General features: G+C 53.1%; 1 protein-coding gene across 5 annotated transcripts in view; it reads left to right on the forward strand.

The window, feature by feature from the left end:
- The window catches only part of MAPKBP1 (mitogen-activated protein kinase binding protein 1), a 55484-nt gene extending 35424 nt beyond the window's left edge, over nt 1-20060 (forward strand). For 2 of the 5 annotated variants that reach the window (XM_040492361.1, XM_040492358.1), the window contains exons 3-31: nt 2659-2721; nt 2959-3016; nt 3771-3941; nt 4338-4475; nt 4721-4903; nt 5138-5155; nt 5482-5642; nt 6455-6644; nt 7224-7370; nt 7584-7759; nt 8543-8634; nt 8905-9030; nt 9396-9466; nt 9605-9726; nt 10022-10097; nt 10211-10322; nt 10501-10564; nt 10824-10958; nt 11178-11314; nt 11521-11576; nt 13481-13720; nt 14151-14317; nt 14543-14688; nt 14792-14989; nt 15157-15241; nt 15525-15808; nt 16031-16627; nt 17068-17153; nt 17599-20060. In XM_040492361.1, coding sequence (XP_040348295.1) covers nt 2659-2721; nt 2959-3016; nt 3771-3941; nt 4338-4475; nt 4721-4903; nt 5138-5155; nt 5482-5642; nt 6455-6644; nt 7224-7370; nt 7584-7759; nt 8543-8634; nt 8905-9030; nt 9396-9466; nt 9605-9726; nt 10022-10097; nt 10211-10322; nt 10501-10564; nt 10824-10958; nt 11178-11314; nt 11521-11576; nt 13481-13720; nt 14151-14317; nt 14543-14688; nt 14792-14989; nt 15157-15241; nt 15525-15808; nt 16031-16627; nt 17068-17153; nt 17599-17826 — 4327 coding nt within the window. In that variant the 3' untranslated portion in view covers nt 17827-20060. The remainder of the gene's footprint in view (nt 1-2658; nt 2722-2958; nt 3017-3770; nt 3942-4337; nt 4476-4720; nt 4904-5137; nt 5156-5481; nt 5643-6454; nt 6645-7223; nt 7371-7583; nt 7760-8542; nt 8635-8904; nt 9031-9395; nt 9467-9604; nt 9727-10021; nt 10098-10210; nt 10323-10500; nt 10565-10823; nt 10959-11177; nt 11315-11520; nt 11577-13480; nt 13721-14150; nt 14318-14542; nt 14689-14791; nt 14990-15156; nt 15242-15524; nt 15809-16030; nt 16628-17067; nt 17154-17598) is intronic. The other 3 variants (XM_040492362.1, XM_040492359.1, XM_040492360.1) reach the window with 2 other exon arrangements.
- Nucleotides 20061-20126: the final 66 nt, after the last annotated feature.

Raw genomic sequence — 20126 nt, forward strand, 5'->3', positions numbered from 1 at the left:
AGATCTGAGTGTCTCCTTTATTATGGATAAGTAAACAGCAGTGTGCCTTACCCAGGGTCCCAGGGCTGTACATGCCAGAACAAGGGGTAGAACCCTGGTATCTACCTTCAGAGCCCGCTGGGCCTACGGATGCCCCAGAAGACCAAGCTAGTGGACCAGGGGAGGCATTCTTCCATTTAATAAGTGGTTTTTGAACAACTGCAATAGGGCAGCCTCTGCTAGGCACAGGAGACAAAGCTGTGAGCAGAACCAGACCCAGTTCTCATTCTCACGAAAAGCACAATCTGGTGGGAGGGTCGTTAAAATAAGTGTAAAGTTGCAGCGGTGATAAATGTTACAAAAGATTGATACACTCTACTTGCTACAAGAGCACTTGCTACTGAGGCCATTTGACCTGAGATCTGAAAGAGGACTAAAGATTAACTAGTTGGAAAAGGGAGAGAAGAATGTTCTAGATAATGGAAACAGTTCTTGCAAAGGAGCACAGCAAGTTAAAGAGAGTGAAGGAATGTGGTTGGAACATGGTTCATGGTGAAGCTGAAGGGTGGGCAGGGGTCATACCACCCAGGGCCTTCATGGGCACTTTAAGGAGTTTGGTTTTGGAAGCCCCCCAGGGATGATCGTCCGGGAGCGACATGATCAGATCAGACACTCACGTGTGTTTGATGTAAAGAGCATTGAGAGTCAGGAGACCTGGGAGTCCTGGATCTGCTCTCTATACGAGTTTTCTGAGCCTAGGTTTCCTCATCTCAAAATCCTGGAGGGTTGGACTCAGTGATGTTTAAAGTCACCTAGCACAGTGCATTTAATTTAAAAAAAAAAAAATCATGTTTATTTATTTTTGAGAGAGAGAGAGAGACAGAGTGTGAGCAGGGTAGGGGCAGAGAGAGACGGAGACACAGAATCTGAAGAAGCCTCCAGGCCCTGGGCTGTTAGCACAGAGCCCAATGTGGGGCTCAAGCTCATGAGCCGTGAGATCATGACCTGAGCCAAAGTTGGATGCTTAACTGACTGAGCCACCCAGGCGCTCTGCACAGTGCATTTAATTCCTTCCATCCTTCCTTCCAGATCTAAGGTTCTATGAGTCTGTTTTGCAGGAATTAGGTTCCCTGTATCCTGGACTGCCCGTAACAGAAGCTAGGCAAGTGTGCATGGATGTGTGTGTGTGTGTGTGTGTGTGTGTGTGTGTGTGTGTGTGTGTTTGGGAACAGGGGAGAAAGAGTGATGCGGCACAGAGTTTCCAAGGGCCTTTGACTTTTGTCATATATTTCAATCCCTATGATGACATGGCATTGCACAAGGGAAGCAGGAGACTAGAGATTGGTATAAAGAGAGAAAGGAGAAAGGAATGAAGAAAAGGGAACAAGGTAAGATGAGGAGATGGGGAGAGAAGGAGAAAGCAAACAGCGAGGATTGATTTGGGGAAGGGGTCAGAAGAGAAGATGATGTGACTCAGGAATTCCAAGGCTTCGTTGCTCAGCCTGGCAGTTCTGGGCATATCTAGTACCTCAGAGATTCTGGTGACCCCAGAGATTACTTGTAGAATTTGCATATTGAAGTGGTTTATGGAGCCTAGCGTGCCAAGCACTCGCTAGCAGCCTGTACTTGCCTTTGCTTCAAGTTTTAGCAGGCATTGGAGTTCCTATTAAACGAGGTTGGGTCTGGGGGATGTCACCCTCTGCTCAGTGTCTCCCCATGTAGCAGGCTTCAGGCTTGCTCCTGTCAGCTACTTACAGTACTCATGAAGTAGTAAGGTGGAAGGGGCAGCGGGCCCAGGCCTGCTGACAGTCAAGGAGCCCAAGAGAGAGCACTGCCTGCCTGTGGCTTCGGGCTTCCTGCTTTGACTCCTGTCACCTGGCCTCCTCTCTGGAACTGCCTCTGGAAAGTCAGTCTGAACCTGATCCCGTCCAACCTTGCTGCCTGGTCAGAGAGGGGACTCCCACCCTTCTCTGCACAGCAGGCAGGCGGGCGGAGTTCCAGATTGTCTTCTGGCAGTCTGGAGTGCCCTTCTCAGGCTCTTTGCCACAGGGGATTCTCAGGGCTGGGCACTGAACAGGCCTCCCCAGGCCTTCTTGGGCTCTCTCTGCCCCTCCTTCTAGTCTTACTGAGCCTTCCAGCAGCTCTGGCCTCCTGCCTCCCACCTCCTTCCTCATCTAGCACGTAGAGAGTATGGGGCCAGCTCCTGCCGGGTACACATGTGGGCTCACACATGAGAGGCCTTACCCCTCCTTGGAGCACAAACTCTTGTCATACATGTGGCTCTAAGCCTGTAAACTGGCTGCTGCTGTGCTCAAATCACGTGTACTCTTCCCTCCTGCACCCCTTCCTGGGCTCTGTGTAAGGGCTGTGGGAAGGCCTGTGTCCTTGCTGCCCTTTGTGGGTATGGCCAGAGATGTTACTGGTATTTAGGGACCTGGTGGGATAGGCTTCCAGGGAGCCTTCCCCCTCATGGGGCTGCAGAGATAGGCCCTTGTGAGTGGGGAAGGGAAGCAAGAAGAGGTTGCCAGAAAGCAGTTGCCCTCAGTAGCAAGCAGAGCCCCTCTCAACTTGCACTCCACAGCTCCCTGTGCTGAGTGATGGGAATTCCCAGGTGGCCTGGGTGCCTCCTAGGGGAGCTGTGGCTTGGAGCTAAGCCTGTTGTCTCCCTTATCTCCTCAGGTGTGTGGTCGTGCTGTTCAATCCCCGGAAACACAAACAGCACCACATCCTCAACAGTTCCAGGTAAATGGGGCTGGGCCCTCAAGGAGCACCTCCATTTCCTGGGAGTTGTGAAAAGGGCACTGTCTGGGGTCTTTGAGGGTCTGAGGACTGGGACCTGGTTGGGCCCAGGATCAGATAACAAAATGCCACTATGTGTGCCATTAGTGTCTGCTCACCTTGCCTCTTGAGGGGACTCTGTGGGAGCCAGGTTTAGGCTAGGCTCTCAGTGCCCCTCTGAGCCTGCATCATATCCTGCAGGAAAACCATCACTGCCCTGGCCTTCTCTCCTGATGGCAAGTACCTGGTCACTGGAGAGGTGAGTGAGGAACGGGGGCTGTAGTCCTCTGAGGTGGGTGGGTGGCCTGGCCTCAGCAGAGAGCTACAATCCTAGGCCTCGTTAGGGCTGCTGGCACTTTGGCTTCCTGAACAGATGCTAAATCCTAGTCTTTGCTCTGCCTGAAAACAGTGGTTCTTAAACCTTAGTGAGAATCACCTGGTTTGCTTGGTGAAGTACACATTGTCAGGCCTGCCCCCAGGGTTTCTGACTTTATAGGTCCGAGATGGGACCCCAAAATTTACATTTCTAACGAGTTGCCTAGTGCAGATTCTGCTGGTTTGGGAAGCAGGCTTTGAAAAACCACTGCCTTAAAATATTCCTTATCTCCAGAGGCCCCCTGCTGGGCACATGAGGGATGCCTCTGTGTTCTCAGGCTTACAGGGAGGCAGATGAGGCAGAAATAGGCATGAGTGGTAGTGGTTCTCAACCCTGGAGACCCATCAAGAATCACTCAAGGAGTTTTGAACAAATACAGAGGTGCACACCCTGACACAGATATTGAACAAAATCTGGGCTGTTTTCTTCCTGATGATCATTGTCCTGAGATATTTATCATGTTTTTTAAAATACCTTTGCCCCATAATAGCGCTCTCCTCTTGCCTCTTGGCCAGGGGTCATTAGAGAGATTTTATTGAGTAGCTGGGGGGGGGCGGGGGATGAGAACCCCCACCCTGAAAGGCTTGGGGCGTCTGTATGCCTCTGGCCCTCACTTCCAGTTCTTGCCTCCCTGCAGAGTGGGCACATGCCTGCCGTCCGGGTTTGGGACGTGGCTGAGCATAGCCAGGTGGCAGAGCTGCAGGAGCATAAATATGGCGTGGCTTGTGTGGCCTTCTCCCCTAGCGCCAAGTACATTGTCTCCGTGGGCTACCAGCATGACATGATTGTCAATGTCTGGGCCTGGAAGGTGAGTAGACTGGGTGGGCTGGCCTGACAGCCTCATGGGAGTTCATGGACCAGTCAGGGAGCCAGGAAGCTGCTGATCTGAACCCCTTCGCTCCACTCTGCTAATCTCAGTCTCATTCTAGAAAATAGCCTGAAGCAGAAAAGAAAAACTGTGTAGCCAGGTGTGTTGGTAGAAAGGGGCTAGCTTTATGCCTTTGAGGATCTACAGAGGAAATGAATCTCTTCAGCTCCTCTAGAAAGAAATTCTTCTCTCTCCCTTCTTTTTCTGACCAAAAAATCTTGGAAAGGAGCCCTTTTTAAGTACAAATCCTATCTAACCCCTCCTCCTTCCTCTAAACCTCTTTCTTCTTAGCCCCAAGAGGCAGAATTTTGATTCTTCCTTTGGCTTTCCCTCCAGAAAAACATTGTGGTGGCCTCCAATAAGGTGTCCAGTCGGGTGACAGCAGTGTCCTTCTCTGAAGATTGCAGCTACTTTGTCACTGCAGGCAACCGGCACATCAAATTCTGGTACCTCGATGACAGTAAGACCTCAAAGGTGAGCTGCTGAGGCTGGAAGTAGCCCAGAGCCAGGGCCTGCTCAGCCCACCCCAGGAGACCCTGTTCACTTGGGCCCCTCTCTGCTTACCGAGTGGCCATACAGAAGTTCTGGGTGAGCCAGATGCTGTCCGGGCCAAGGAGTAGTCTCAAAGAATGAGGGGGCCTTGCTGCTTCTCCCCAGGGTCTAGTTTGCAGGGGCAGGCTCTGGGGTGGACAGGTGGCAACTGTGGTGTGTCTCCACAGGTGAACGCCACTGTGCCCCTGCTGGGCCGCTCAGGGCTGCTGGGGGAGCTGCGAAACAACCTGTTCACTGATGTGGCCTGTGGCCGAGGGAAGAAGGCCGACAGCACCTTTTGCATCACGTCCTCAGGGCTGCTGTGCGAGTTCAGCGATCGGAGGCTTTTGGATAAGTGGGTGGAGCTGAGAGTAAGCACCTCTGTCCCAATGGGTAGGGGCTGCCCGTGTGTAAGCTCAGGGGAGATCTGATGCCTCTGGCTCCATACCAGGGTCTAGGCCCTCACGCATGCAGGAGGGGACCCCAGGAGAGAGAAGCTTGTGGGAGCCAGAGCTTGGCCTAGTTCCAGCCCTTGGAGATCTCTATAACTGCCTCCTCTCTGCTTTCTCTTTCCATCTTTCTTTCCTCTGCTTCCCTCTTCTCAGAATACAGACAGCTTCACAGTAAGTGGTACCTAGACCCTCCTGTCTTTCTCATGCTGTTTCTTTCTCTTTGCTGGGCTTTTCCTTCTTTGTCCTCTTTGCCAAAACTTCTCGTGCCTTAGAAGGGTCCCTGACTCCCATCCCCCAATTGCACGTGGCTGTAGGCCCTCTGGCCACCTGCTGCTGGAGGGAGGGGTATCTCTAGATGACAGCTGAGGGGCTCAGGCCAGAGCTGCTGGGGAGCTTTTTCCTCGCCTCTGCCTTGGCTGGTGCTTCCTCTTGGCAGGTGACTCTTGAGGAGGGGTTGGGCAGGTGACCCTTGCTGACCCGAGCCCTTCTGCCTGCAGACTACTGTGGCCCACTGCATCTCTGTGAGCCAAGACTACATCTTCTGTGGCTGTGCTGATGGCACCGTGCGCCTCTTCAACCCCTCTAACCTGCACTTTCTCAGCACGCTGCCCCGGCCCCACGCCCTGGGGACAGACATTGCCAGCGTCACTGAGGCCAGGTGAGCTGTGTGGGCCCCCTGCCTCCATTCAGAGCCTCACCTTGGGCCCAGCCTTCCCTGGCTGTGCTTCAGGAGTCAAACTTAGGAGTGTATCAGTGCCCCCATGATTGCCAGCACCACCTCTGTAGACCAACAGCTTTGGGCTTATTGATACTAGTTGCAACCAAGGAGGCTGCACACCGTGGGAAACCGGCGAGTGTCTTAGGAAGGGGGGAGGGTAGGTAGGGCTTATCGTAAGATTTGGGCTTGTATTAGATCATTTTAGGAATGGTTCAAGGTGTTGAAGTTTTGCTCTGGTTAGATGCTGTCAGGAAGTACAGGCAATTCTACAATTGGACTTCTTAATCATTTTTATCTAAAAGGTGGAAGGGAAGATACGGGGCTAAAGCTGTAACTGGTAAAGAAGTAGCATTCAATCATGATAGATGGGAATGGAAATGTACGGTCATTTTTGTGGTTTATACAGTGACGTGTGTTTATCCGTCCTCAGACACAATTATAGAGGGGTCTTGTTTTTGTTCTGTTCCATCAGGGCCACAGAGGTACCTTGTCTGACTTTCGTGTTCTCTGACACTGTGTTCATCACGAGAACACGGAGGTCCAACAACTAGTGCCAGGTCAGGGGTCAGCTCCTGGCTGACAGCTGTCAGAGACCTTTTTCTTTCTCAGGCAGCTGCCCCCTGCAGGTGTGGAGAGGGCTCCTCATGCTCCCTCTGCTCCTTCCTTTGTTCTTTGGCTTCTGTTTTCATTCTTTTTAGTCCTCCATTTCATCAGCTCCTCACTCACTATTTGCCCTGTCCTCTTCCCCACAGTCGCCTCTTCTCTGGAGTGGCCAATGCCAGGTATCCAGACACCATTGCCTTGACTTTTGATCCTACTAATCAGTGGCTGTCTTGTGTATACAACGACCACAGCATTTATGTTTGGGATGTGAGGGACCCCAAGAAAGTGGGCAAGGTGTACTCAGCTCTGTATCATTCCTCCTGCGTCTGGAGTGTGGAGGTATGTGGGCTGGGCTGGCTTGGGACTGACCAGGTTTGCTGGGGTACCATTGTGGGGCAGGAGGTGGGGATCCCTGAAGATGCCTTCATATTCCTGCTGCCTCCTTGTTTCTCCAGCAACATCCCTGTGTCTCCGCATATCTTCATGGGTCCTGAGGATTGAGCTTGAATTTTACTGCTTATGTATCTCAGGCTTCTTCCATTGTATCCCTGTCTATCCGTAGCTTTGCCTCATCCTGGGCTGGGTGATCTTGGACAAGTTACTGAAATTGACTGAACCTCACTTTCCTCAACTGTAAACTGGTGTACCTGATTACTCCAGTTGTCCTAAGGATTAAATGAAATGATATAAGCGGGAGATGTAGAAGAGTGCCTGGAACATAGCGGGAGCTTTGTTAAGGTTTTTGCCCTTAGTGATAATACAGAGTATCTAATAGTTATGGCTTGCTTACTCTGTGACAAACACTGGGCTAAGTCTTGGCCAGCATCCTCTCTTTAATCGCATTCCCTTCCATCTCCTTGGGCAGGTAAAGGACTGCCCCCTACATGGAGATCTGACTTTGTTCCCTCTGCCCCTCAGGTCTACCCTGAAGTGAAGGACAGTAACCAGGCCTGCCTGCCCCCAAGTTCCTTTATCACCTGTTCCTCAGACAATACCATCCGCCTGTGGAACACAGAGAGCTCCGGGGTACACGGCTCCACCCTGCACCGAAACATCCTCAGCAATGTGAGCCCTGAGGCCTTAGGGCATCTATTCCCTACTTAATGCCCCCATCCCCTCAGCCTTCACACCCCCTTCTCAGGAACTGGGTCCCTTCCAGCTCTGGTTTGGCTGGGCTCTTTGAGCCAGGGGTTTATCTTGTCCAGCATTCTTCTCCCTTTGCAGCTGTACTGGGTCAGGCCTGCCTAATTCACCTGCTATTCTGACATGCTCCCCTAGGACCTCATTAAGATCATCTATGTGGATGGGAACACTCAGGCCCTGCTGGACACCGAGCTGCCTGGAGGAGACAAAGCTGATGGGTCCCTGATGGATCCCCGTGTGGGCATCCGCTCTGTGTGTATCAGCCCCAACGGACAGCATCTAGCTTCTGGGGACCGTGTAGGCACGCTCAGGTAATGCCAGGCCTGGAGTGGTACTGACTGCCTCCCACGGCACAGGCCGAGGGAGTTAGGTCCTGAAGGACAGAGCTTTAGAAAAATTGGCTCTGAAAGATTGGGGAACAAGATGTCTATATACATGAAAAGATAGTAACTTTACAATGAAGAAACCCAGCAGAAACCATCCTAACCAAGTGAGTGAACTTAACATCCTCATGTCAACCTCATGAAGCCCATAATATGTGCTAAGATGGACATAGCATGGTTTCTGTGGTATTCTTGCCCCAAATGCGTAAACTCAGTTCAATCATGGGAAAACATCAAGCAGACTAAAACTGAGGTATGTAGGACAGAGTAGTCAATACTTTTCTAAAGAGTGTTGAAGAGTGATCAGTACTCCTCAAAAGCATCAAGGTCATGAATGATAAGGAAAGACTGAAGAACTGTCACCAACTACAGGTGATAAGGAGAAACAACAATTAAATGCAATTTGGACTCTTGATAGGATCTTGGATCCAGAAAAAAGGCTTTGTGGAAAAACTGGTGAAATTCAAATAAAATCCTTAATTAATTAATTAATACTACTGTACCAATGTAAATTTCCTGCTTCTGGTATTTGAACTGCCGTTAATATGAAAATTCTCTATGCTCATTGCAATTTTTCTCTAAACCTAAAAGTTCAAAAATAAATAAAAATACAATTTTAAAAACAGGTTAGAGGGGAGGTATAGCAGAGAATGGAGGGTGAGCCTCTCCTCTGGTAGCCTGTCAACACCCTCTTCCCTCTCATCTTTGCAGAGTGCACGAGCTGCAGTCCCTGAGTGAGATGCTAAAGGTGGAGGCCCATGACTCAGAAATTCTATGCCTGGAGTACTCTAAGCCAGACACAGGTAAGAAGGATGCCTGGGAGCTAGCCCAGAATGGCACAGGGCCCCTCCAGTCCTGCTAGTGCCACTTACGTCCATCCTGGCTCTTGGATGCGGGACTGAGCGTCATTTGAATCACTTGGTATTGCAGGTTTAGAGGAGGACAGCTCCATGCCTGCTGCATGGTTCACTTGGCTCAGAGTTAAGGGGCTCAGTTCCTGTGGTCCTTCTGCCGGGCCCACATAGGGGTTTGCTCTGGGCACTCACGGGCTGATAGAGTTGTTTCAACCCCAGGTCTGAAGCTGTTGGCGTCAGCGAGCCGGGATCGGCTCATCCATGTGCTAGATGCTGGCCGTGAATATAGCCTGCAGCAGACGTTGGACGAGCACTCATCCTCCATCACTGCTGTCAAGTTTGCAGGTGGGGGCAGGGCAGTTGAGACACATCTTGCCACCTACCACCAGTATCCTCCACCCCTATCTCCTGCCTCCATGAGAAGGGTGTGCCAGTCGCAAGGATGTGTGGGACAGCAATTGGGAGGCCTGGAGCTGGATGGGAAGACAGGTGGAATGTCGACTATCAGTCTAGGTGACTGTGAGCCAACCAGGTTGGCTGAGGACAGAGAGAACAGAAAGCTTAGGTTTGGAGGAAGTGTCCTGATTTAATTGGTTGTCCTGGTCATGTGGAATAGTTCAGCAGTGGGGCAGTATGGAGGGAAGGCAGAGGAAGGGCTGGCCCCCTTGTGGTGAGAGCTGTGGTAATAGCTAGGCCCCCCTCCTCCATAGCCAGCGATGGGCAAGTCCGCATGATCAGCTGTGGAGCAGACAAGAGCATCTACTTCCGAACTGCACAGAAGGTGAGGGTATGGGGCTTCCCTGAATAGGGCAGTGGTTGGGGAATCTCAGTCGTTCCCTGAGCTGAGATTGTAAGAGGTGAAGGGAGGCGAAAGCCGGGTTCTCTGGGCCTAGTGAGCCCACATGTTCTACCCCTTCAGTCCGGAGATGGAGTACAGTTTACACGGACGCACCACGTGGTACGGAAGACGACCCTCTATGATATGGATGTGGAGCCCAGCTGGAAGTACACGGCCATCGGCTGCCAGGACCGAAATATTCGGTGGGCGTCCCCTTCTCAAACCATCTAACCACCTTCCTTTGTGACCTCCACCCATGTGACCTGAGGGGTCAGCTTTAAGCAGCTGTCTCCCCATTTCTGTCTTTTTGTCTAGGACTTTGTACCCCTTGAGCCTGTAGAAAGAGCACTTTGCCTTACCCAAGAGGTGGTAGCCTCTTTGGTGTTGGGGAGTGGCTCTCAGAGAGAACAGGGCTGGGACTGAATGCTGGGGTCTCTGTCATCCAGGTGTGCTTGATTGTGGCCTCTTCTTCATGTGAACAAGAGTGTTTCTTTACAGGATCTTCAACATCAGCAGTGGGAAGCAGAAGAAGCTGTTTAAAGGATCACAGGGTGAGGACGGCACTCTCATTAAGGTAAGGGCCCAGCAGGATGGGCTCTGGACCAGAGAAAGGAAGGGCAGGGGTAGTGGGTGGAAAGGGACTGGTGCTTCCCTTGTCCTCTGCCAGCTGTGTGTCCCACTCCTCAGGTGCAGACAGACCCCTCAGGGATCTATATCGCCACCAGCTGTTCTGACAAGAACCTCTCCATTTTTGACTTCTCCTCAGGCGAGTGTGTGGCCACCATGTTTGGCCACTCAGGTAAGTGTTTCCCCAGTAATCTACGGCTGGAATTTTACTCTTTCCTCCTTTAGTTTCTGGGGACCTAGCAGAGCTACTCGCCCCACCCCTCCCACCAACCATTGACCTCCACTGTTGGGACAGAAGCTTGGCGGGGACTTTAGAGTGGCTCATAGGCCGTATTCTTTGTTCCTCACAGAGATTGTCACTGGCATGAAGTTTAGTAATGACTGCAAACATCTCATCTCTGTGTCAGGGGACAGGTGAGCAGAAGCCAGCTTCCCTGAGACACAGATTTTTCCTCTGTGCCACACATATACCCGGCTCCCTCCCCTCTTTTCACATCAGTGATGTCTCTGGGAAGTAGGGCTGAGCAGGGGTCTTTCTTGGCTGGGCCTGATGTGGTGCTAGAGGGTGGCCCTGGTCTTCTTGACAGCCCATGAGGAAGGGGAACTAGTGGTGTGCTACCTACCCCAGGTCCTACCCTACCCCTCCCTCACCCAACCCTGTGGCTCTATCCAGCTGTATATTTGTGTGGCGCCTGAGCTCTGAGATGACCATCAGCATGAGGCAGCGTCTGGCTGAGCTGCGCCAGCGTCAGCGAGGGGGCAAGCCACAAGGACCATCTTCTCCCCAAAGGGCTGCGGGTCCCAACCGGTGAGAACAGAGTATGGTTATGGGCGAGTGGTGGGTGCGCACGTAGACTGCTTGCTGTGATCTCCGTGCTACTCCTTTCTGCTCTGGACTTGACATTCACCTGTACCTCCCAACTCCTGTACCCCCCCAACACACATTTCTTACCTGAAGACCCATAAAGGTTGGCCTCTACCTGCAATGAGTCTCCTCTCTCCATGACCTTCCTTGTCTTGGACTTAGGCATGAGGCCCCATCGATGCTGTCTCCTGGACCAGCTCTGTCATCAGACAGTGACAAGGAGGGAGAAGATGAAGGCACTGAAGAAGAAGAACTGCCAGCTCTGCCTATCCTTGCCAAGGGTACCAAGAAAGAGCCAGGTGTGTGAAAGTCTCATGTAGGGCCAGAGAGGCACCAGTTTGGCACAGTGGCCAGATATGCCCTTTCTGGTACTGTGGGGGTGAGATCAGGGTGAGCTGAGGAAGTCAGAGCATCACTGTGGCCACACAGGTATGGGCTGATGTGGAGCCAGGGCTCTGGGTGGGTGGGCTGGAGATACTCTCTCTGACTGCCTGTCTCTGTCTAGCCTCAGTGCCTGGCCCAGTCCTGCCCCGAAGCCTGTCCCACTGGGAGATGAGTCGGGTGAGTCACCATCGTTATAATGCCCTTCCAAGGTTATAAGAGGCAGAGGAAGGTGAAAGTGGGCTCTCTAGGCCTGCCCACATACTGCACCCCTTGAGTTTAAGAAAGAGCCTTGTGGGAGAGTCTGAGCAGCTTGACTGGTCCCAGGTTACAGATGATGAAGCCTAGGGGTCTCCTTCCTGCAGTCTGGGTGGGGTGGCCTGCAGGGGTGAGTCGCCACTAGAAGAAGTGCTCCACTTGTTCAGCTGTCTGGAGGCCTAGGAGTAAACATGAACAAAGAACAGGTTGAGGTGGGGAGTAGAAAAGGGGTGTCCGAGCCAAACTGTTAGAACTGCAAGAGGGGCTCCTGGGTGGCTCAGTTGGTTAAGCGTCCAACTCTTGATTTCGGCTCAGGTCACGATCTCATGGTTCACGGGTTCGAGCCCTGTGTCGGGCTCTCTGCTGTCACTGTGGATCCTGGTTCGGATCCTTTATCTATCTTTCTTTCTGCCCCCCACCCTCTCAAAAATAAATGAACATTTAAAAAAAAAAAAGAACTGAAATTCAAGAAAATCAAAGATGCAAAGAATAGAAATCTGGAGAAACTAGTTTTTTTTAATATACATATATAATTTATTGTCAAATTAGTTTCCATACAACACCCAGTGCTCATCCCAACAAGTGCTTTCCTCAGTGCCCATCACCTGCTTTTCCCTCTTCCCCAGCCCCTATCAACCCTCAGTTTGTTCTCAGTATTTAAGAATATTTTATGGTTTGCCTCCCTCCCTCTCTGTAACTTTCCCCCCCGCCGCTTCCCCTCTCCATGGTCTTCTGTTAAGTTTCTCAAGATCCACATATGAGTGAAAATATATGGTATCTGTCTTTCTCTGACTACTTTTTTCACTTAGTATGATACTCTCCAGTTGCATCCACATTGCTGCAAATGGCCAGATTTCATTCTTTATTATTGCCAAATAGTATTCCATTGTATATATAAACCACATCTTCCTTATCCATTCATCAGTTGACGGACATTTAGGCTCTTTCCATAATTTGGCTATTGTTGAAAGTGCTGCTATAAACACTGGGGTACATGTGCCCCTATGCATCAGCACTCCTGTATCGCTTGGGTAAATTCCTAGCAGTGCTATTTCTGGGTCATAGGGTAGTTCTGTTTTTCATTTTTTGAGGAACCTCCTCCACACACTGTTTTCCAGAGCATGGAGGAACTAGTTTTAAAGACCCCACGTTAGAAGGTAAGCTCAGAACTTCCAGAGTAGTTATTTGGAGGGAAAGGGCTGTGAGAGGACTGGGCAGCTACTTCAGGGCAGCCAGAGGCGGATACAGACTTTCTGGGCAAACCCCACAGCAGCCCAGCCCTCACTTGGGCCACATCAAGACTTCGAGGGGCAGCGCCTTCATTGTTAGCAGCAGCTCCATGGAATAATAGTGGCATGGTGCCTCTGGTGCCTTCTGACCAGGCCAGGGGCTCAAGGCTGGACTATTGGTTTGTCCTTGGTGCTGTGAATGGACTTAGAACTGTCTTCTGACTAAGGGATTTTGTAGAGATTCCCAGCTCCAAGGGGTCCATGACACCGGGCGAAGGCTGAGGCTAGAACATCTAAGACAGGACGTAGAGTAAAGCTAAGAACATGAATTCTGGACCCAGACTACCTGAGCTGTAACCTGCAGGCAGGCCCTTACTGTCTGTGGGACTATACAGGTTACCTAAGTCCCCTGTGTTTCAGTTTTCCCATCTGTAAAAATGCGGAGAATAATACTACTGACTTCATAAGGTGGTTGTGGGGATTAAGTGAGCGAACACATGTAAATAAAATGCCTGGCACACAGTAAGTGATATATGAGTGTTCACTGATACTATTGTATGGTGGTTGTTAACTTCCCCCTCCTCTGCCCCACACCAGGCACAGGAGACGGTGGAGTTCCTGGCCCCAGCTCCTGTGGCCAATCAAGGACCCAGAAGAAGGAGCCGCTGGGCTCAGCCAGGCGTCGAGCTGAGTGTCCGCTCCATGCTGGACCTGCGGCAGCTGGAGACACTGGCCCCAAGCCCTCGAGACCCTAGCCAAGACTTGCTGGCCATGACCCCGTCTTGCCCTGGGAAACATGGTCAGCAGGTCCCTCCTGAGACCTCACATGCTAGCCAGGTGAGCCAGCTTTCTCCCAGCAACCTAGAGATCTCCAAGCAGCCTTAGGCAGCCTTATGCCAACAGCTGGGGCCTGAGCACTGGGCCATCTATGCTTGCTCTGCTCCTGTGGCACATTGGTAGCCTGGACTGCAAAGGTTCAGGCTGGCTAGGCTGTGTGGTGTGGTGATTGGGGTGGTACCCTTTGCCCTGGGCCAGGTTTCTTCAAGGGCTCATGATATTAAGTGGTGGCTGAAGGTTGACAGCCTGGAGTGTGACAGAATATTGTTATTCCAGAAGCTCAAGAACAGTAGCTGGAGCTATCCTCAGAGTTGGAATATTCAGCTTCCCCCAGAACTTATATACACCAAATCCTTGCCCACCTCCACCTCTTTTCTCAGACCTTTTCTCATGTCAGCATCCTCAGTAATGCCCCTTTGTGTGTTCCCAGAACGAAAAGCCCCCTCGGCATCAGGCTTCCCAACCCTGTTCCTGCCCCCACATTATTCGATTGTTGTCCCAAGAGGAAGGGGTCTTTGCCCAAGATCTGGAGCCTGCACCCATCGAAGATGGTATTGTCTACCCGGAGCCGAGTGACAGTCCCACCCTGGATACCAGGCAAGGGTCCTTCCCTCATCAGACTTCACAGCCTACGCAGTCTTCCCTTCCTGTGCATTCTTTATATGGGAGGGCTGGCCCAGGATACTCAGGGCTTCCCTGCCACTTCGCCCCTGCCTCATCCCCAGTCCCACTCACAGGTCGGGGAGAAGGAAGCCAGATGTCTGGTGGGGCTGCTCACCCCTGCTAACTTCCTCTTCTTTCCCCTGCTGGCCCTCCTGAAAGTGAGTTCCAGGTGCAGGCTCCAGCTCGAGGGACCCTGGGAAGAGTGTATCCAGGCAGCAGGGCTTCCGAGAAGCACAGCCCTGACAGTGCCTGCTCTGTGGATTATAGTAGCAGCCGCCTTTCCAGCCCTGAGCACCCCAACGAAGGTGAGGCTGCAGCTTTGAGGGAGGTCAGTGGACTGAGGTGGGAGTGGAGGCTCTGGCGACAGGTTGGTGCAGCATGATGCTTCTGTCCCTTCCCCACATCCAGACTCTGAGAGCACGGAGCCCCTGAGTGTGGATGGCATTTCCTCAGACCTTGAAGAGCCAGCCGAGGGTGATGAAGAAGAGGAGGAAGAAGAGGGAGGCACTGGCTCCTATGGGCTACAGGAAGGCAGTCCCCATACTCCAGACCAGGAGCAGTTTCTAAAACAGCACTTTGAGACTCTGGCCAATGGGGCTGCTCCAGGTGTGGTCAGAGGGCCAGTATGTGGTCACTGTAGTCTTCTCTCCTTCCCTCCTTGCCTGGATGAGAGGGAGGGTACAAGGGTAGGCCATGCCCTGGGTTACCTTCTAGGGGAGGCAGAATCTGGCACCAGGGCTTGCTTCACTTCATAATTTCTGTCACCCTGGCAGGGGGCCCAGTCCGGGTACCAGAGAGGACAGAGTCTCGGAGCATCTCTTCACGATTCCTGTTGCAAGTGCAGACCCCCCCACACAGGTACCTCTCCCCACAGCAGCTCTTACTCTCCTACAAGGAGCTCTGGCTCACTTGACCCCCTCGGCCCTCCCCAGAGGGCCAGTCCTGGCTCTGGGGCAGCATGCCACCTTCCTCTCTCCAAGGCTGCTATCTTCCCATGCTCAACAGTATTTTGCACTCCCAAGTTTGGGACGACTGGCCTGCTGGCTTTGTGCCGTTCCTTGTCTCCCAGTGCTTCTCCTCATGTTGGCAAAGGGGACTCCTAAGCCTCCTCTGGGCCTTCTTCCACATTTCCTCCCTGTAGGGAACTGTCTCCATCTTCCTCAAGCCTGGCGCTGCCATCGAGACCAGTCCAGATGCTGCAGGCTTCGGGTGAGCAGCTGAGAGGCAGTGGTGCCAGTCCTCCAGGAGCACCCCCAGAGGCAGAGCCCTCCCCTGGAAATGGTGGCCCCCAGCAAGCAGTTCCTGTGCTTTTGCCACGACGCCGTCTCAACCCGGATAGCAGCTGGTCTCCTAAGAGAGTGACTGCAGCCAGCCCCTTGGGTGGACTCCAGAAAGCCCAGTCTGTGCAGAGCCTGGTGCCACAAGGTGAGGAGCCTGGTGGGCTCAACTCCAGGGTGTGGGGAATGTGGAGCGCATGAGCATGCTAGAGGAAGGAGGGCCTGATTTAGCTCTGATGTGTCACTGTGCTTGCCACTGGGTGTCCCTTAGTGGGTATGTGTGGGGCATAGCAACTCTTAGGGAGCTGAGTCTTTGCATCTGGGATGTCTTCCTCACCACCTGACCTGTATATCTCTGTCTTCTCTGCAGATGAGGCCCCTCCACCAGGTCCATTACTCTTACGGGAGATGGAAGCCCACGCGGGCCTGCGCTCCCTGCCACAGGCTGATGGCCGTCTTTCTCAGCCTCACTCCTACCAGAACCCCACCACCAGTTCCATGGCCAAGATCTCCCGCAGCATCTCTGTTGGGGAGAACTTGGGGCTGGCAGCCGAACCTCAAGCTCCTGCTCCCATTAGAGTCTCACCGCTCAGCAAGCTAGCCCTGCCCAGCCGGGCTCACCTGGTCCTGGACATTCCAAAGCCACTGCCTGATCGTCCTACCCTGGCCACATTCTCACCTGTTACCAAGGGCCGGGCCCCTGGTGAGGTGGACTGGCCTGGCTCCCCAGCAGGCCTGGGAAAGGCTCACAGTACATCTGAGAGGCGGGCCTGTTTGGGGGAGGGTGCCCCTCCCAAGCCTAGGACAGACTGCCAGGCTCAGCCTGGGCCCAACAGCCCCTGTGGCCAGCAACTGCCGGTCAGCCCCCTCTTCCGAGGCCCTGAGAACTTGCAGTCCCCAACCCCTGAGAAGACTCCCAGCCCCATGGAATGCACCAGGCCGGGGGCAGCCCTGAGCCAGGACTCAGGTGTGCACAGCTCTCCAGCTCTCATCTCCTGCCCCATCCTCTTTCTCCTGTCTCTGCTGTCTCCTCTCTGGCTCCATCCCATTTCTGTACATCCAGCCTCTGGTGTTTTTGTCCTGTCTGCCCCTGTCTCAGTCCATAAGTCACACCCCTGATGGTGAGACACTCCTGCCAGTCTTCACGATCTCCTTGTGACCCATTTGCCCCTTCAATGCTTCTGGCCCCTGGGGCTGGGGCTGGCCCTCCTCTCTGGACCTCGCTTTTTGTGTGGTATTTGGGGGAGGGGCGTTGTTGGGGAGGAAGGAGGCAAGAAAAGGGACAGTGGGCAAGTGGAGGTGGTGTGATCCTACAGGTAGGCCTCTCCTGCAAACAGTGACCTCTGGGTGGGAGGCCTGAAAGGGCAGCTTTGCTGGGCCTTACTGAGTTGTATCTGTCCCTCCCAGAACCAGCAGTGAGCCTGGAGCAGTGCGAACAACTTGTGGCAGAGCTCCAGGGCAATGTACGCCAGGCTGTGCGGCTCTACCACTTGGTACGTGTTGGGCACCTACCGTGGGGGGAGACAGAGTGCTAGCTGTGTATCCAGAACAACCATGCTAAGGCTCTTCCACTGACAGATGGGTGGAGCAATCAAGAACATTCTGGGCAGAGTAGCTGAGGGAGGTAGAGGCCATTAGGCCGGGGCTCTTGAATCGCGGACCTATTGGCCCTAAGAGCCGGAGACTTTCTCAGACTGGGGGGGTAAGGGTGGAGAGACCATCTGTCCTAGTTTGCTCAGGACCATCCCAGTTTATGTCTGTTGTCCCAGTATAATTATTCATTGTATCCCTTGTCATATGTCAAAAAGACATAGGGGCAGTCCAGCAGGGCCTTCTTTGGAGGCAGGCTAGACCCAGATTGGGCCCCTCCCTTTATACATCCATTGACAGGATGTTCCTCCACTGTTCCTCCAACTCACTTCCTGGGTCCTCCTGCAGGTGGCTGGCTGCAAGACGCCCTCAGCAGAGCAAAGTCGCATCACCCAGCTCCTCAGAAACACCTTCTCTTCAGTGAGGCAGGAGCTAGAGGCCCTGGCTGGTGCAGTGCTGTGCAGCCCGGGTGGGAGCCCTGGGGCTGTGGGGGCTGAGCAAACACAGGCCCTGCTAGAGCAATACTCAGAGCTGCTGCTTCGGGCTGTGGAGCGGCGCATGGAACGCAGACTCTAGTTCCAGAATCCTATTCCAAGTGAATGCTTCCCTTATTCCAAACTGTAGCCCCTGCTCCACTCTCCAAAACCTGTGGGGATGCTTGGAGTGGATCGCAGGGATCAGTGCTCAGAGGGAAAGCAGTTTTCCCAGCTACTCCTCATGGGGCCCCTGTATTTATTAATTTATTTCCCTGACTGTCGCCTCACTTTCTTGGAACCCCTGCCTCCACAGCCCCTTCAGTGGCTCATGCAGGGTAGGTCTTAGATCTTTGTCATCTTGGTGCTGTGAGGAGTAGGAGGGCAGCCTGCCCCATCTGGGGGAAATCGGGAAGGGCTGGCCCTCTCTTCTTAGAAGCCATTTGAAATTACTGCAGGGATCAGCTCCCTGGGGTGGAGCACACACAGGGTATTTGGTGGGGTGGAAGTGAGAGGCCACGTGGCATTCAGTGCCCTTCAGCCAACAGCGGAGCTTCACCTCTACCTCCACTTCCCTTCCCACACCAGCTGTACTCCCCTGGCTGCCAAAGCAGGGGGTTATGTTTTCCCCACTTCCTGGCAGTTGTGTAGGGCAGAGCCCTCTAGTCCTCCAGGGCGTTCCTAGCCATCAGGAGGCTTGAGTTGGTGTCAAGGCCTGAGCCCCCACATTCCACTCCCATCCCCCCTCTAAGAGAGCCCTACCATTATCTCTCTCCCTGTGCCCCCTTTCTCTCCTGGCCAGAACTTGTGCAGACAGCTGTGGGATGTTGCTGCAGGACAGTAAAGCCCTCTGCTGGGCAAACATAAAGCCCTGGCGTCCTCTTCTTAGCCCCTTGGTCTTCTCTATCCTCCCAACCCTTGTCCCCAGCAGGCTCCTAGACCCAGAGGCCACCTTCTCCTTGCATCCTGAGTGATGCCCAGTCAGAAGCCTGTGTTAGAACTTCTCTCATGGTTTACAGGGCACCAGCCCACCTTCTAAGGACCTTAGCCACAGAACTGTACACACACACACACACACACACACACACACTCACACAAGTTGAGTGTTTATCGCTAAAGTACTTGGCTGGCTGATGTGTGCCTGGTTTCCCTTCATGTACTACTCCTGCTTCACCACCTTGGCTCATATGGAACTATCAAGGAGCACAAAAAGGACTGGAATGTAGTAACCTGAATTCTGGATTCTTGGTGTCCACAACCTAGCTGATGTGAGATGGCTTGTTGGTTCCTGGTTCAGGTGGAAGGAGCCTCCTCAAAGGCAGTGCTGGGCACCCAAGGTGCTCTGGATGCTGGAAGTTGAGGGGAGGGGGAGGCACATGGGAGTGCAGAAGGGGCCAAGAGACACATTGGAAAGGTGGTAGGTGGGACAGGTATGTAGTAGAGGGCAGGGGGTAGATTAGAATTAGAAGGGCAGTTGTTAGGGGTGAGGGGAAGGAGATAGGGTACAGTGGGCTAAGGTAGAGTAGGACCAAGTAGTGAAGCAGTGGTTGAGGAATTGGGGTGAAGAACACGTGTCTCTGGGCCCTGCTGCTTCCCTCTGCCTCAGGTAAGTCAGTGTAGCTTTCCTGAAGCTCCAGGCCACAACAACCTATTCTCCCATGGACAGGCCCTGGGGCCCTGCTGGTTCAATAGGCAGCAACTTAGAAAGTTGGTGTTTGTAAAGTGCCCCGCTCTTGTTTGCATCAGCCAGAGTGCACCAGAACAGATGAACCTAGTTCACCACCCCCACCCCCCTTCTGTACTACTACCACCTGCATGGCCACACTGCAAAGAAGTCCTGGCCCCAAGAACCCCTGCAGCTGAGGGTGGACCCTGGCAGGGCTGCAGCTGCCCTTGTGAGGGTTAGAAGTCTACTACCACTCCCCCAACCGGCACAACAGCCACAGATCAGCCCCAGGCCTGGCCCTCTGGTCTGGGCTCTTGGAGATCCTCAGCCAACCAGTCCTTCAGAGGAGGGAGCTAACACTATCGCTAAGGTTTGTGAGAAGGTGGCCGCCCTTTCCCTACCTCAGCTGAGCGCTTAGGTGGGAGAGGGGGTCTTGTGGCCGCCGGCGCCCGTCCCTTTCTGCATGTCTGAGGCCCCCGGCAACTCCCCCCCCCCCCCCCCGAACAGATTTGCCCTGACCCAGTTTTGAAAACCTCCTTATTTATAACTTTTATACTTTGTTCAGGCCATGGGCGCTTCCCTCCTCCCGAGGTCTCACGGGGCAGGGGCCGTTTTTAACTCGTCCATTTGTATTGATGTATGAACTCATCAATAAACAATCATTTGTTAAATCTGGGATGCCAGCGAGTGCGGCAGGCTGGAGACGGCACAGCTCCTCTCCCGCCGCTTGGTTAGCA

Source organism: Herpailurus yagouaroundi, unplaced genomic scaffold (genome assembly GCF_014898765.1).
Source record: "Herpailurus yagouaroundi ecotype Mexico unplaced genomic scaffold, PumYag 184, whole genome shotgun sequence".
Classification (NCBI taxonomy): Eukaryota; Metazoa; Chordata; class Mammalia; order Carnivora; family Felidae; genus Herpailurus; species Herpailurus yagouaroundi.